The 17896-nt window shown below is 36.3% G+C and overlaps 1 protein-coding gene and 1 pseudogene across 3 annotated transcripts in view; both read left to right on the plus strand.

Annotated features, from left to right (window-relative positions):
- The first annotated feature begins 2462 nt into the window (after positions 1 to 2462).
- Positions 2463 to 17896, plus strand: part of HSD17B4 (hydroxysteroid 17-beta dehydrogenase 4) — a 79474-nt gene continuing 64040 nt past the window's right edge. For 2 of the 3 annotated variants that reach the window (XM_039848522.1, XM_039848523.1), the window contains exons 1-4: positions 2463 to 2644; positions 4887 to 4940; positions 14356 to 14463; positions 16415 to 16474. In XM_039848522.1, the coding sequence (XP_039704456.1) occupies positions 2587 to 2644; positions 4887 to 4940; positions 14356 to 14463; positions 16415 to 16474 (280 nt within the window). In that variant the 5' untranslated portion in view covers positions 2463 to 2586. Of the gene's footprint in view, positions 2645 to 4706; positions 4789 to 4886; positions 4941 to 14355; positions 14464 to 16414; positions 16475 to 17896 lie in introns of all 3 variants that reach the window. The other variant, XM_039848524.1, reaches the window with a different exon arrangement.
- LOC120591067 (uncharacterized) lies at positions 8956 to 9073 on the plus strand (annotated as a pseudogene).

Here is a 17896-nt window from a genome sequence, read left to right on the forward strand (position 1 = left end):
ACCTCACTCTACTTCCATGACTGTAATTCCTAAATCTGTATTGCTTCTCATTTGTATTCAAGATATCTTTATTTGAGAACTTACTGTACTTAGTACTTGCATTTACCTATCCCGGTTGGCTCTGGTTGGTGGCTCGCTAGCACCCAGTTATGAGTCTGGGAAGTGGAAGTGGAGTATTTATTGGCTCCCCCACAATGGCTGAGAGAGCCTTAATTCTCATTCTTGTTGCAGGGTTGTGGCTGAACACACCTCACTGTAGGCTACAACTGGTTGATACTACACTTAAATTTCTGAAAATAAGAATAATACACACAGCCTTTTTTCCTTTTTATATTTTAAGTTTATTTTATTTTATTTTAATAGAAGAACAGGGTTATTGGGTTAAACAAAAAACATTAGAACACAAGGTCGAAACATACCCCTAACAAAGATATCTGAGTACCCGTGCAGGGTGAAGCTTGGAGAAGGCCTACACACAGCACATTTAGGTTCCTCGTGGGATCTAGTTCGAGGAAATTTGGCTCCGCTCAGTTGCCATAGCTGCATCAGTTTTCTCTACGAGAAGCAGGAGTGTGGAGACAAAGGTTTATTGAGTTGCCACATAGCCTTACCCTTGAACTTAGGATTCCTATATGGCCGGCCGTGACCAAGGATCTCTTTTACATCTTGATTCAAGCCTAGCTGGGCCGCCACGCCTTCTTGGTGGCTAGTAAGCAGAAAAGGTAGTCACTGGTCTGAACTAAGGATAGCGTCAGGCGTAGACTCGCCTTTGCAGTGAGCAGTTGGTGCGGTGGCAGCAAGCGCCAGCCTGGGGACTGGGTAGAGGGTTCCACCTCCAGGCAACCGGCCCCCACTGATGGAAGGCAGCACCGGGGCGGGGTGACGTCCTGGTCCAAAGCTCTGAGAGTGACCTTTTTTTTTTTTTATCACATGTGCTTTCTTGTCTTTAGGATCAGCTCCCTCCGGGCTAACTTTCCTGGGTTTCGGTTCAAGGGTCAAATGTAAGGCACATCTGGACAAATGTTCAAGAGAGCAAAGTGCTGCTTTAGGGACAAGCTTTTCAGCTCTTTGGAGATTTAGTTTTGAGTTACAGGGAGACTTTTCTTTCTCTGCCTAATCATTGAAACCAAACTCTCAGAGTTCTAAGAACCACAGCTATCTGCTAAGCATCTCCAGCCATAGCTTCACTTCGCTTCCCAAACGCGATTTGCTCCAAATTGCAGTCATGTTCCCTCCCAAAGCTGCTCTTCTCCCCTGATCCTGATGAATGGCCCACCATAACCTAGATTCTCAAGCAAGAAATATGGGGGTTATTTCAGTCGTTCCTCCCTCACATCCACATCCAATTAATAACAAAGATCTGACTCTATTTCCAAAAGTATCCTCGAATTTTCCTCCTTCAACATTTTCTCTGATTTACTTGACCTTCAAATTTTTTTTAGTAAGTTTCCATCTGCTTTCCTTGCCAATCTCCAATCAATCCTCAGTAATGGTGCAGAGTGATCTTTCCACGTTGTAAATGTGTTCCCTGGAGTAATTCTGCTTAAAACCACTTTCAGCACTAAATTAAAACATCTAAATGCGATCAGACTTCTGCTGCCTTCCCCCTCCCCCTCCCTACCAATTTAGCCAGTAGTTCCGTTATGTGTAATGTCCTCCTTTATCTGCAGAGCTCATTTCTTAAGGTACTTTGGGCATCATCTCCTTTGATAAGTTTTCTCTTCTCCCCAGCAGAGATAGGGTCCATTTATTTTGGCACCATTAGCTGACGTGTATGTATTTGTTACAAGTCTTATCATGCTGCACTGTTATTAAAGGCTTATCATCTGGCTTTGAAGACCTCTGGAGGACCTTATTGTTCATCTGTAAACTTGTGCCTACCGCCCACAGATGCTTAATAAATGTTGAAAGAATTACACCCTATGACTGTTCTCAACATACAAAAATAAAAATCATTTAGGAGCACTTGTTAAAATTTTTTTTTTTGTCCTCTGATATTCTATTTCTATTTTAGGAGGTCAGCGTCTGGGTCCAGGACTGCATTTTGACAGTTCTCAGATGATTTTCGGGCAGGATGTCTGGCGATTACACTCTGAGAAATCTTTACCCATTGGTAAGGATGCCATTCCTTCTTAGGGGCTATTTCAGAAAGCTACATAAGGATATGGGCTGCGTCCTATTTCTCCAGGCTAGTGGCTAAAACAAACAAACAAACAAACAAACAAACAAACAAACAAACGCTTATTGAGAGAATGACAAAACGATAAGTGAATGGATAAACGCAAGGTGCCAAACCAGCCATTTTACCACACTGGTTCCAGCAACACCTATTACTACTTTTCGAAGCAGAAATGGCCTGTCAAGTCAAGCGTCTGGGGCAGGCGCTCGCCGCCGCTGGAAGCAAGGCGGACTACACTACCCAGAGTTCCAAGGGATCCCCACGCAGGCACGCTTGGAAAACAACGGCGTACGTTTCCTTCCCCGAAATTAGCAGGTCACTTCTATCCGGCCTCTGCCACTGTCCCTCTCATCTCGCAGTCTGAGCCCCAGCGGTTCTGCTTGTGTGCGTCGCTTTAGGCAGGACGCATGGATTCGCCCCTGAGCTTCGACGGGCGTGTGGTAGTGGTCACCGGCGCAGGTGGAGGTGAGTACACGAAGTGTGGAGGGCGGGCGCTCATCTCCCCCTCATGCCGGGAGCCCCATTTTTCGGGCCTGGGATAAGTGCGCAGCCGCAGCTGCGGTCCCAGCGTCAGGGCAGCAGCCGGCAGCGGTGGAGAGTTGGAGAGGAAGCGGCTTGTGGAGCGAGTGACGGATCTCGGTGGGGCGGGCTGTTCTTGGAGCACCAGATCTATTGTGGAGGGAGAGGTGGAGCTGGCCAGCCGTGAGTGGGGAGCCAGAAACACCTAGTCACACAGTCAGGTGCAGCCCCCTTTCCCACCTTCTCAAAGGCCCAGGTCTTGCGTGAGGAGGAAGGCCCGGCTGCGCTGTGGGTTGTTGCAGGGCTAGGTAAAAGTCCTTACTGAGGCTTGTGTCTGCGCACCAAATGCTACTCTTCTTGCTTCCCTCAAGTCTTTTAAAGTTTGCTGAAAAGCCGACCAGGGTCTGGAATCACCCCCAGAGGGATAGAGCTGTCAGTTCCTTGCCTTTGAAAAGTCAGTTATTTAGTGTTTCTTTCCTTTTGTCCGACGATTTTAAGTTCTCTGATTTTTAGTTCTCGGGAGGCACTTCTTTAAAGAGGGCATCTAAGAGATCTCCTTGGAGTTTGTATGCTTATCAACCCAAGCACTATACAATAGTCCCTCCTTACCTATGGTTTCAGTTACTTTTGGTTCAAAGATATTAAATGGAAAATTCTAGAAATAATAAATTTTAAATTACGCACTGTTCTGAGTAGCTTGATGAAATCTGGAGCAGTCCTGCTCTGTCCAACTCCAGACATGAGTCATCCCTTTGTAAAGCATATACTGCCTGTCAATATTGTGGTATCACAGTGCTTGTGTTCAAGTAACCCTTATCATAGCCTAAATTCTACCTCAGAATGCCTACATCATTCACCTCATTTCATTTCATCATATAGGCATTGTATCATCTCACATCACAAGAAGGGTGAGAATAGGACATTAAGTTACTTGAGATACCACATTTGCATAACGTATAATATATTGTTATAATTGTTCTATTTTATTATTAGTTACTGTTAATCTTTCTGTGCCTAATTTATGAATTAAACTTTATCATATGTAGGTATGTATAGGAAAAAACAGTATATAAAGGGATAGGTGCTATCCGAGGTTTCAGGTATCCATTGGGGGTCGTAGAATATCTTCCCAGAGGATAAAGGGGAGAACTACTCTACTGGAGTCCACTGGAGTCTTGGCATTGGTTGGAAACTCAAATGCCTATAGGAGTCAAGCAAATGATAAAGGAATAAAATGGGAGTGAGGTGGGGACAGTAGGAACTGGCAAGCAGAGACATTTCTGAAGCAGGCCAGATCTTCCTATATTTCAGGAGAAGCAAAATGAGGATTTGTTATTTTTAAAGGGCAAAAAAATTAAAACAAGCCACTCATAGCCACACCAATTCTCTGTAGTGAGATTTTACACCATTTCTCATGAGTACGAGACCTCTATAATGTCCAAGTGCAGGATTCTTGACCTTATGTGCCTTTGATTTCCCAATCAAATCAAATGCATGCATGACCCTAATGCATGATTAATTTGAATTATATATTAAAAGTGATAATGGAATTTTCAGTTAATCCATATGTACTTTTACATCTCCATCAATAAAATGGATTCTAATGCTACCTTTAAGAAAATGCTTTTAGTATTAATTAGTGGCCGAGTGTTTTAAACTCATAGCTATATTCATTCTAAAATGATCATGTTTTTAGGAAAACATTTTGTTTGCACTTTGCTTTTGATGAAAATAATGAAGTGATGTACTCAGTGTTTCAAACCTCTTTTGACAGTGATTCACAATATGAAATATATTTTACATTAGGACTCAGTACATACAAACACTATATTTGAAACAGTCATGGCATGGTAAATAGTAAATGAAGTGCACTCTATGAGATATTCTGTTCTGTTTCATTAAATAAATGCAGATTGCAGCCCATTAAGTTGATTTTGTGAAGCATTAATAAATTGTGACTAGACAGAACTTAGCACCTTCTGTTCACAAACTGGTTCATATTTTAAAGAGCCTTGAAGATTTTTCCAACCTCTGCAAACAGAAGGTGAAGGAGAAGTTGAGAGAACCAATGAAGACTTCACCATTGTAATGTAATTATTCACCAGTTACTTTAATATAGGGATTGAGTTGAGTGTACCAAAAAAATTATGCCAACATTTGCTCAACTTTCTATTTTGTTTTTCGTTAGGGCTGGGACGAGCCTATTCTCTGGCTTTTGCAGAAAGAGGTGCATCAGTTGTTGGTAAGTTAATATATTTTTCTTTTTAATCAGTGACTGATAGCTAAAGTACTACAGTCTTCAAAGTCAGCCACCTCGGTCTTTACATCAAGTAATTTGTCCAGGTCAAATTTCATCACTAATTTTTTCTTCTGTGAGCAAATTTTTTTTCCCCTTTGAGTCTGACTTTATAACTTACTTTCAAAAGTAACGTATTGAAGAATCTCAAAGCTGGGAAGTTTTAGTGATCTCAATGGTTTGGACTCGTCTGGTGTACTTGGCAATTGGGGTGGGCACATCAGATTTGTCGAAGCCTTTGGGGAGAATAACTGAATGAGTGGTCAGTGCAGGATAGGTGGATAGAGTGGATGTTATGCCCTAATGTTTATTAGTTTCTTTCCTGGGATAAAATTGTTGGACCACAATAACAAATGAGTATACAAGCAACCAGATTTTCTAAACAAAGAAGACCTAAGCAGGACATTAAATATACTCTTCTCCCTCAATATAGATGTGTAGCTTATCTTTTGAATGTTTCTTGTTAAGATCATAGCTACTGTCTGTTAAGCCAATCTGCTTCTTGTGTCAAGGACAAATTTTGACGTTGTATTTGGCTAACGGGTGTATAGTTTCGGTCCTCTGCTGGATTTTCCCAAGAATATTTCATGTCAGGACCTAAAGACATATGTTGTTACTTTCCCCCCACTCCTTTTCTTCTTTTTTTATATTACAATTTACTTCGTAATATTCTTACTTTATAACTTTTTTTTCTAATATACATCTTTTCCACTGAATTCCAGAAGCGTAAGGACCTTGTTTTATCTTTTGTATCTTCTAAAGGACCTAGAATATTGCTTTGTGAAAAGAAGGTACTTCATTGCTTCTTTTTTTAATAGATTTTTTTTGGGGGGGAGAGGGCCTGGTGTGTCTTTGAGATTGGTTGAATACATTTCTATTTTTTTTTTATGTGACTAAGATAATCTTAGTTTATAAACTTGTTTTATAAAAAAAAATTTATAGCAGTGTGTGTTTGTGGGGTCAGTTTTTCTATATCAGTTACCTTTGACTTTGTTAAATTCATAGTAGGAGTTTTTGAGTTGTAAGAAAAAGGTAAACAGACAGTGTGTCATGACCCTAGAGATGGTATTACAGCAATTGCAGGTGAAAGATCAAGAAGGCAGAAGGTTTATATCATGGAAAAACATTCATCACACTGGGCTAAAGAGACAGATTTAGTTTTGTTTAGGGGAGAAGTTAATCTTTGTGAAACTGCAGAACTTTTGCCTATTTTCTACCGTTTTTTAGACTGTGACTTACCTACCTGTGAGCTTTCTAGGCCATCAATGGGTTGTGTTCTTTCCTAACTACCACTGTCCTTTAGCTTTTTAAAGCATAGATACTCTGCTTCTAGGTTGCATTACATGCACTAACATTTCTCCTCTGTTAATTTTTGTTTTGCTCAGCATTTTTTTTTTTTAACCTGAGTAAGCAAAAAGTAGTAAGGAGGAATAAGCAAACCAAGGATATTAAGACATCAGAATATCTTGTTTGTAGAAAAATGATTAATCAGATAAACCTAGGACTAGGTCAGAGGCCAGTAAGAAGTAAGATCTTAAATAGAGTGGCTTGTTTCTCATGTAAGTTAACTTTTGCTAGGTTATATTTGGGTTGGCAAACAAATTTAAGTGGCTTACGATAATAAAGGATTATTTCATGCTTACATGACCTTTCAGCTTCTGGTCAGCTGTGTCTCTGCTCTGTGTGTCTTCCTAATTTCACAATCCCAGCTGAAGGTACAGCTTCTGTCGGAACATTGATAATCTTGGGACAAAGGGAAAATAACAGTGGACCCATGTGGTGGCTTTTAAAGTTTCTGTCCACAAGTGGCATGCCACTTCCACTCACATTTCATTGGCTAAAGGACATCACCAGGCCAAGCCCAGAGTTAAGGGCATTGCATAAGATATTATCTAACTTCATGTTAATATGATTGCTACATTTTATATTTATAATGTGAAGCATTATAGGAGATTTAAATCTGGATATGAGAACTGCTAAGCCTTTGGCTGATAATTATAACAATTTCTATATATAGAAAACCAAATGTATAATACATCTTTCAGGAAATGTTTGCACATACCTGAAATAAATGTTGGGAATGGAATAGTTTTGAGGTTTTTTCAGTAAATGAGCCATATCTAGTTCTCTGAATGTTAAGTTATATCTTGAGGGTTTGAACGCAAAGAGGATTGAAGTATTCCATCAAGAAGAACCTTTTCTTTGACAGTAAGAAAGGCAGAAAGCTTTCTATTCTTGAGCTGGAGAAGTAACACCTTTGAGTAATTGAAATTACAAATTTTAAAAGTACGATCGACATGATTTCTGTGCTGCAGTTACATAATAACTGGTAAAGATGAGTCTTAAATTCCTGTGTTCTGATTCTAGAGCCTGTGGTTTTAACTACTGTGTGATCCTGACAGCCAGAAGGTGAACCGTAGGGGGAAAGTGAATTACCTTTGAAGAAAGATCAGGCTTCAAATCCTGGCTCTGTTGCCTATTAGTTTATCTTTAAATGTTAGTAGCCACCGTACCTAACTTCCAGGATAATGGTGGGGATTAAATAACAAAAAATTAAAGTCCTTTGTAAAGGGAAAAGAAAGGAACCAGTGCCAGGCACTGTGTTCATGAATTGGATATGTCAAAGTGAGCCTGAGGTATTGTCAATCAGAGCATCCCAGCTCCTTTATATAAACATGTTTCTCTCAAGATGCTTAAAGAAAAGGGCCTGCCTTAGGCATTGATGGATTCTTTTCAAGTGTAAGCATAGAGCTTGCTTAGTAATCAATCAAGATATGTATGCTGATTGAGTGAATAAGTTAAACTTATATAACACAAGAAGAAAGATTACAAGAAAGCACATGTGGATTCCAGCTTATAATAATGAACCATATATATGTACAGTGCCTGTATATTCCTCAGGTAGGTACATTGGGGTTTATTTTATTATTAACACTTCTTGTGCATGCTTGTAATATTCCGTAAAAAAAAAAAAAAGAAAGAAAAAGGAAGCAGAGACCTGTCAATTATTGCAAAATCCACATAAGAGATGGTGTTGATTTAGACAGGTGGTAGGGATGGAGGTGATAAAATGAGGTTAAATTCTGGATATATTTTGAAGGTAGATATGGCAAGTTTTGCTGATTTGCTGGTGTGAGTTGTAAGGGAAAGAGAAGGCTAACATGTCCATTAACTAAGATAGCAAAGACTAAAGGAGGACCAAATTGGCAGAGAGGAGACATCCCTCTTAGACTTTCATATGAAGGTATTGAGTAGGCAGTGGGATATAGGACTTTTTTTGGGGGGGAACATATTGAAGCTATATAAAGTCGGAGTTTATAGATGGTATTTAAAGCCAGAAGACTAGATCAGATGGTGAGTACTGATAAACAGAAGTTCAAGGACTGAACTCTGGATGACTCAGTCTCTCATTTTCAGTTTTTTCTCCCTTTAAGGATACCTTTGATGCCTTCTTGTTGAGACAAAGAAAATCAAAAGGACCTAATTTAAGACATTGCTCTCTAAACTGCTGCTCCATTTTAGAGTCCTTCAAATAATTAGATACATTTATGGCTATTCTGGAAAAGATTTCTCATGAACTAGTGTGATTGCGTTTTTCTACCAGTGAAAATGGTATGGAAGCTCTGTGTTTTCCCCATTTTCCTTGGCTGTCAAGAAACTTAAGGGTAAACCTGACGTTGCCCCCAACTAGAGTAGCTACCATTAGACTATGCTTTTAGTAGCTTGTCTTTCCTGACAAAAGATTTTGTTAATTTTTTCCATTAAGTCCTTACATATGTATTTTATATTTGAGTTACTTTAACTACTTTTGGGTAGTAGTCAGGACATAACAATACAGGAAGAAGTCCCCATTGGGCCCACAGCTCTAAAATCAATGACATAATTTGTAATGCTATTGTGCTATAAGAAACTTTATTAAAATGGGAGAAAAGGCATCAAACATAGAAAATAGAAATATCTGGTCTATGGCATGCCACCCTGAACACGCCTGATCCTGTCTGATCTCGGAAGCTAAGCAGGGTCGGGCCTGGTTAGTACTTGAATGGGAGACCACCTAGGAAGACCGGGTGCTGTAGGCATTAAAAAAAAAAAAAAGGTATCTGGAAGGACATTCAAGAAATGCTAATAGTAGTTATATCTGGTAGAGAGTAGGGAAGGGAAAATGTAGAAAAGGACTTTTTGAGTCTGTACGGTTTGAATTTTTTAAAAACAGAAAAAGTAAATAACTTCTCCAAAAAATAAATACATTGTAATGTAATATTGCCCTTACCTTTATACACTTCTTGGATTACTCAGTACAAAGCACGTCACTTACATAATCAATACATATAAAAGTTATTCTGATTTTGTAGAATTGAAGCATCATTTTACTTTGGAAATAAAAATAGTTTTTAGATATGTCATTGGTAATAGATATGACTTATTTGGTGACAAATCTTTGAATAAATATATGAAAATGAGTATGCATAAAGGTAATTACAGCATGTAGGTAGCACTCTTCAAATATAAAGCATTATGACATCATTACTCTTGATAATTTAGTGGGAAGTTGGAAACTGCTATATGAGCAATTTCCTGCATTGAGCTGCAGCAAAAAGAACGAACTGCCTGTAGTAATCGAAGCAGTAAATTGAGGCCAGACTTCAAGGGATCTTGAAAGTTAGGCTGTGAATAATAGGGTTCCACTGCAGATTTTGAGCAAGGGAGTGACCTAGTGTAAAGGCTGCCGTAGGGCCATAACTCCAGCAGCAGTCTGCTGCAAGCCTGGAGAGGTTAAGATTGGAGGCAAAAGACCACCTGGGAGACAGCTGCAGCAATCTGAGCATGAAATGGTGAAATAGAGAAGAAACAGCGATAAACAGTTCCTCAAAAGAACTGGAAACTCCTCAGTGTACGAACTGTCAACCTTAAGAGCCCATAGCACGTAGCACAGTGCTGGATCCAGAGTGGGAACACAACAAACATTTGAAGAACCATGATGAAATCGATGACAAGATGTCATCGATTTCAGTGACTTGTGGTGTTTAGAAATGGGAGAAGGGAAAGAGTGCCTGGGAGATATGTCACCCAGCAGAGAAGTGATGCTGAGACGAGACAGTTTGAGGAAGATGGTGATCAGGTTCATTTGCATTTTTTCTTCTGTTTAGCAGCCCTGATATCTGGAGACTCAAAGCATGTTTCTTGCTGTAGTCTTTGGAGCCAGTAAGAGAAAGCTGGGATGAAGGACAGAGAGAAAACAAGAAAACCAGCTCTGAGAGCAATGAATGATGTACAGCAAATAAGATTACTAAAGACAAAACCAGATATCTCAATCTGATTTATATAACAAAACACTGCAAAATAATGTATGTAATACTCATTAAGTAATATTAATGCCCAGATATTACCTCTATGTCTCAACATTTCCATAAAGGAATTTATGATTTGCAACAGATATGACAAATTAAAATCTTTAATAAAGACAAATACCTCAAATAAAATGTGATTTAAACAGGCAAAACAATAAAAAATATAAATGGAGGATTTACAAATATATCACATTTTGAGAGATATTGATGGTTTCAGCCAAAAAGACTCAGTCCTTAACTGTCATCATCTTAACCATTTTTACTACCTATTTTATAGCTATTTGTTTGGGGTGGCTGATTTATCATTTCCTTTACCCCCCTCCCCCTAAACAAATGCGATTTCCTTGTTATTATTTAGTGGGAATAATTTTTTTTTTTTTTAAGGATAAAAGAAGCTTGTTTTTAGCATTAGAGAAGCAGAGTGGCATTGTAGTAGATCGAGATTCTAGTCTGGATTTTGCCATTTCACACAGCCTTGGAGCCTAGGGCGGGCAAGTTACCTAACCTTTCCCCAACTGTTACCTCATCTGTGAAAGTAGGAACAACTGTTTGTGGCAAGCTCCTTAAAAGCTTTATGGAGATCAAAATCAACAGGTGTACATAATGGTCCTTTGAAAATGCAAAGTAGACACATACCAGTATAAGGTGGTGATGATATTAAAAAATTTATTATTATTATTATTATTATTATTATTATTTTAACCATACATTTAAGTGGTAACAGTGTCACATAATATTGATACATTCCTCTTTATATAAAATTGCAGAAAATCTTTTAACATTGTTGATATCCAAGTAACCAGTGCTTTTCTAGTTAAGGTTGTAATCCCTATAATTTAGCTCTGGTGATAGTGAGATGACTGAATGGAGTCAGTATTAATTTAATGCTCATTAATGTAGAGAGACTTGTTTTGAATACATCTATTCTGATACTGTTTCACTGCACGTTACTGATCTCAATAAGTTATCCAGGTGTTAATGCTTACCTGTTTGGTTGTACTTTGAACAATTTCCACTTGGGGGTGGTGTTTCATTGCGCAGTCGAACAATAGTTAAATATCAGATTTGCCAATTTGCTTTTGAATTTTCTCTTGTTTAGTTAAAAGTGGTCTTAAAAGACTATTAGCTACATGTCTTAGAATCTTGATATTTTCTACTGGTTGGTTGTTGTCAGTTGAATAATTGCGTGGAATTAAACAGCTAACAGGAATTTAGTCTTGGGTCTTACCACTTTTTTCATCTCTTGAGGGATAATGTAAGCCTCTTTCCATAATTTTGTGTTTGCAGCATTTTTTACTTGCAGTAAGACTTGTAAGACTATATTGTTAGAAAAATTATATCCCAGTCCATGTTTAGAAAACCTTATTTCCTTAAAAAAAAAAAAAGGTAAGTAAAAACATATTGACTTAGCTAATTTTAAGTATGGCTACACATTGCTTTTTCTCTGTATCACCCTTTATCTCCTTTTTCTCCCAGCCCCACTTGCAACCCTCATCCCAATCCAGCAAAAAGAGAGTCATTCTTCAGAAGAAAAAAAAATATTTATATAGTTTTTTGGGTGTGGTAATCATCAACTTGGTAATGTTAAAAGACTTTAAATTTTATATATGCCACCATACTATTTGTTTTTTAGTATTTTTTGTCATATTTCTAAAAATTATGCAATAAATTATGCAATGCAAATTAATTTTTTGTTCCAAGTATTTTTCTTAAATTCTGTTTTTTCAAGTTATTTGGCATTGATCTATATATCTTTTCACTAGTTTTTGCATGTTATTTTATCAATTTTACCTTAAATTATTGTGTGAATTAACTTTATTATTTGTCCCTATTATTTAGTTATGGTGACTTTTATATACTTTATACTAAAATTTACTGTGCATTTCTGTATTCCTCACATACTTAACTTTCAGTAGATTATCAGCTCTTTAAGATGCACCATTCCTGTCCATCCGTGTGTTTCTCTGTAGATTTCCTTACAAATAGTAAATGCTCAATTAGTGTTTGTGTCTATATAATTAGACATAGAGAGATCTTATATGGTACATGTGGTCAGTTGTTAAATATATAAAAACAGTCATGGTATAAATTAGCGACTGAACAAATTAGTTCTATATGTAATATTTGGCCTCTTTTAATAGTTTTTTATTTCATTGTAAGCCATGACATAGTGTTTTGTGAAAATTTACAAGTGTTTTTCTGTGTAATAGTTTAATATTATACTTATTTTTTTATCACTATGCTTGTAAACACAGGCTTTCTCGACATGGTGAAAATATTTCACATTGTGTGTTTAATTTATTTTTGTTGTTTAATTGCAGTAAGAACACAATATGAGATCTACCCTCTTAACAAATGTTTAAGTGTACAGTAGTCCCGCCTCATCCATGGTTTTACTTTCTATGGTTTCAGTTACATGTGATCAACCACAGTCTGAAAATATTAAGTGGAAAATTTTAGAAATAAACAATGCATGATGAAATCTTGCACTGTCCTGCTTAGTCCCTCTCTGAATGTGAGTCATCCCTTTGTCCAGCATATCCACACTGTGTACACTACCTACCCTTTAGTGATGTATTAGCCCTCTAGGTTATCAGATCAACTGTTGGGGTATCACAGTGTTTGTGTTCAAGTAACCCTTATTTTACTTAACAAAGGCCCCGAAGGAGAAGAATAGAAACACTGGCAATTTGAATATGGCAAATCGAAGCCATAAATTACTTCCTTTAAGTGAAAAGGTATGTACATATAGGAAAAAATATAGGTATCTATGTACAGTTGACCTTTGAACAGTGTGGGGGTTAGGGCACAAACCCTCTGTAAAGTTGAAAATCCACATATAACTTTTGACTCAAAAACTTAAATAATAAAGCCTGCTACTGACTAGAAGCCTTACCGATAACATAAACAGTTGATTAACACATATTTTGTATATGTATATATACATTCTTACAATAAAGTAAGATAGAGGGCAAATGTTATTAAGAAACGTGAGGAAGAGAAAATACATTTAACAGTACTAACTGAAAAAAGTCAATGTATAAGTGGAACTGCATAGTTCATACTCCTGTTGTTCCAGGGGTAAACTATATACAGGGTTCTGTGATATCTGTGTTTTTCAGGCATCCACTGGGGGTCTTGGAGAGTATTCTTCACAGATAAGGGAGGACTAATGTACAATGCAGAATTATTAACTACAGGCACTTTGTTGTACACAGACCTGTAGAACTTGTTCATCTTGCATTGTTGACACTTTGCCCATATATTAGCGACTCCCGGTTTCCTCCTCTCTGAGTCTCTGGCAACCACCATTCTACTCCCTCATTCTGTGAGTTTGGCTCTTTTAGACACTTTCATGTAAATGGAATCATGCAGTATTTGGCCTTCTGTGACTGAGTTATTTCACTTATCATAACGTCTTCCAGATTTACCCATGTTGTTGCATATTGCAGGATTTCCTTTTTAAGGCTGAATAATATTTCATTGTATAGATGTACTGCATTTTCTTTATATAGTCATCTGTCAATGTATATCTAGGTTGTTTTACATCTTGCCTGTTGTAAACATGCTTCAGTGAACATTGATTGGGGTGCTGCTATTTCTTTGAGATCCTGATTTCTATTTTTCTGAATAAATACTAAGAGGTGGGATTGCTGAATAATAGGGCAATTCTATTTTTAATTTTTTGAGACACTTCCATACTGTTTTTTTAATGTTTAATCTTAAGAATAATCTTCAGATTTTTTCTTCCTTTTTTGCCAAAAATCGGTTGAATCATGGTTTTTTTTTTCTTTTCAAAAAAGGAAACACATTGCAAAGTTAAAAATTTTATGACAAACCTATGTTTAAATATTTTGTTGTTCATATCTATAGTTAAAAACAGAGACATATCTCATGGTATGTTTAATAAGATGGGAATAGGGCATATGACTAAAGAAATATACTAATCTATTTCATTTAAACTCATATGTTGAAGGTCTAGAAATTAATTCGCGTTTGTTTTTGCATTGCAGTGAATGATTTAGGAGGGGACTACAGAGGAGTTGGTAAATGCTCCTTAGCTGCTGATAAGGTTGTTGAAGAAATAACAAACAAAGGTGGAAAAGCAGTGGCCAACTATGGTATGATATTTGAGAGAACTATACTATTTTTTAAATTTTCCTTCAACTAATGCTGTTGTTTACATTAATAATCATGGAGCAAGTATCTCAGCATTCCAGTGTAATTATGAAATTAGATTTTATTTAAGTCAGCCAAAGCTGTTTGGCTACATATTTTATAGGAGAATTTTTAAACTTTTGATGTTGATTATTTCATGAGTCTAACTTTTATCCTAATGTTTATTTAATATTTATATTAATGAGCACATGGTATGATCAGTAAATTATTGTAGATGTGTATATGAATATGTTCTTGTTCTTAAAAGACCTTTTTTTTAGCTAAAAGGTCTTAAGTATTTCTACAGAATAACATTAAATTATTTTTAAAATTGTTTCAAAAAATTTAAGTATTATTGTATAAAAAGTGAAAAACCCCTTTCTATATTCAACCTCTATATTCCATTCTGCACAAGTAATAATTGCTATATGTAACTTTCTTATCTTTATAAAAAGAGTCAAAGTTAGGCATTAAAGTGAAGCCACAAGAAAAACAGCAATTACAACAACCTTTACATTTGATGTATTGATTCTAATAGTATTTGTAAGGAACCTTCTTGAATAGATTTATTTTAGAAAACTAGTGTATTAGATTGTTTTTGTGGGCCATAATGACTTACCAATGACTTCATTTTGAAATTTTAGAGAAAAGGAAATAGGATATAATTTGTTTTGAGTGTTGTAGGGAATAATGAGACAAGACATTTTAGTATCTTCTTTCCACACTGAGGATCTAGAAGAAAATGTTTTCAGCTTTTTATTTTTAATTTTTGAGTTTTAAAAACCTATTTTATAAAATTACAAAAATTTTAGACTCTCCACCCCATCCTGTTTTGATATGCAACCTGTATCAATCAGAATTTAGTCAGGGAAACAGAAGCCTCTCCAGGTTTTCCAAGTGTGAAGGATTTTAATACAGAGAATTAGAGGCTTTGCATAACCATTGGAAAGGCTGGGTAAGTGCATGTCAGGGAAGTTTTCAGTGACCATCTCAGTCTGCAGCAGGTGGTTCTCAAGAAGTCACCTAGATGTGCGGCCAGGCTTAGTTTTCTCATAAGATTGCCTGCAGATGCAGGCCTCTACTTTTTCATGCTTTAGGTGATTGCTTCTTTTTGGCATATCTACCTCAGGATTATATGAGTCCTAGGGAAGGGACTATGTTTCCTGGCTCCTCTCTTGTGCTTGCAGAGAATATAGAAAGAGGCAGTGATGATGTTGAGTTGACAGCTGACCATTTGACACATAACTCTGGGAATATGAGCCCTTCCCCTGGGCCTATTAGCAGAAAATAATAAAGCCATGCTATTTTGTTCAGCTTTACTTTTTGTAGTTAGTATTTTAAAAACGCTAGGTTTATTTTCCTTGTGTAGTTATATAGCATTGAACATGCTTTTTCAAATTAAACATGTACGTCCTTCTTTCCCTCCCAAATTCTGATTTCCATCCTTAAGGAGAAGTACCTGCATGATTATTTAAAATGAAATATATATTAAATAAGATTAAATATTCAGTTTGTCATACTAGCCACATTTCAAGAACTTAATAGTCACGTGTATTTAGTGGCTACAGTATTAGTGCAGAAATAGGAAATTTCCATCTTCATGAAATGTGATATTAGACAGTGCTACATTTTAGATCGTATTTGCCCAATGTTTCTTATTTACCCCATTTCCTTCCACCTCCTTCCACCTCCTTGCTTCTGTAAGTTAAGGAATTATGTTAGGTGCTAAATTTCTTTTGTAACATTAGATCATCTATATTTTGATTTGTTATGTGCCTGCAGCACAAATGTATTTTTCTTGGAAATGAGTTCTGTTGAGTGAATAGTATCTATTATGTGCTTTGATCCACATAATTTAGAAATCATTTGTGAGAGGTATTACTGAAGTTTTGTACTAATTTCCCTTTCCCTCAGATTCAGTGGAAGAAGGAGAGAAGATTGTGAAGACTGCCCTGGATGCTTTTGGAAGAATAGGTGATGTTTCTTTGCATTTATGATTCTAATAGAGCAGCTACTACCTTCCTAATAAAATACTTTTGATTTTACTTTTGTTTATTAAAACTCCCTCTTTCTTGATAATCAAGTTTTTAGATTTGTTTTCCAAATTGATTACTACCTTATTCCACAAAGGGCTTGAGTTAACAATTTTTATTTATATATGTGTTGTTTGTTTTACATTTTTTGCACTTTAAGAGCTCTTAAAAAACTTGTAAGCATCCTCTAAGTTCTCTTTTTATAATAATTATACCCCAAATATGTTTATAAAATAAAAAATTAATATTTTGGCATTAGAGGACCCAGTGGAATCTTAGGTAATTAAAATGATTTGGATTAAAATAATTTAATATATTGCAAATTAATTAAGATGAATTATGTACAGTTGACCCTTGAACAATGAGGAGGTTTGAGTTACCGAACCCCTGCACAGTTGAAAATCCATGTGTAACTTTTGACTCCCCCAAAACTTAACTGCTAATAGCTCACCATTGACCAGAAGCCTTCCTGAAAACATATGGTCGTTTAACACATATTTTGTGTGTTATATGTATTATATACTGTATTTTTATAATAAAGCTAGAGAAGAGCAAATATTATTAAACTCAGGGAGAGGGAATACATTTACAGTACTGTATTATATTTGTTGATATTGTAAGTTTGTGTAATTGGTTTATAAGATGAATTGTTTGTCAGTACCTACTTCAGTATTGTCTTACATGATACAAAACTTTAAATGTTATATGTATTTTGAACTCTAGACATCAAAAATGAAAAGATAATGTGAAAAAGAAATTCATATTTACATGTGTAACAATTCATGCTTTGATAATGAAGAAGTAGCAATATTGTTTTATGGTAGCCTAGTGTAATCGATATGACTACTTCATGGTAGCCTAGCCTATACAATAATGAGTGGTTATAAAATTTTTTGGCATTCAGCATTAGTGTCATATTCATAATACAGTATTGGAAATGTTACATTAAAAAAAAAACCCTTACCTGTGGTGATTGGTGGATATGTAATTTCTCTAATTATAGGAGAGAGGCATACTGTATGGTAATGTAATTCTTTGAAAACAAAGTAATGAAACAGTAAGAAAACTAACATTATTAATTTTATATTAAATATCAGTCACCTTATGCCTGTGTAAGGATAGGTTATTTACTTCTGTACAAGTGTTGTTGCACAGTGTTCTACATGGTGAATACTTAGGTGATGATGATGACACAAATGTCTCATACAGTTCTTGCCATACAGTTATTTTCACATGAAGACACTCACACACATACACAGCAGATAAATTTATTAACTATGGCATTGATAATTATTTGCTATTCATTAAGTAGTTCATCACAGAAGTCTCCATCCTCATCTTCATGTTGAGTAGGCTGAGGAGT

The sequence above is a fragment of the Pteropus medius genome, unplaced genomic scaffold (assembly GCF_902729225.1).
Source record: "Pteropus medius unplaced genomic scaffold, Ma_sr-lr_union100, whole genome shotgun sequence".
Classification (NCBI taxonomy): Eukaryota; Metazoa; Chordata; class Mammalia; order Chiroptera; family Pteropodidae; genus Pteropus; species Pteropus medius.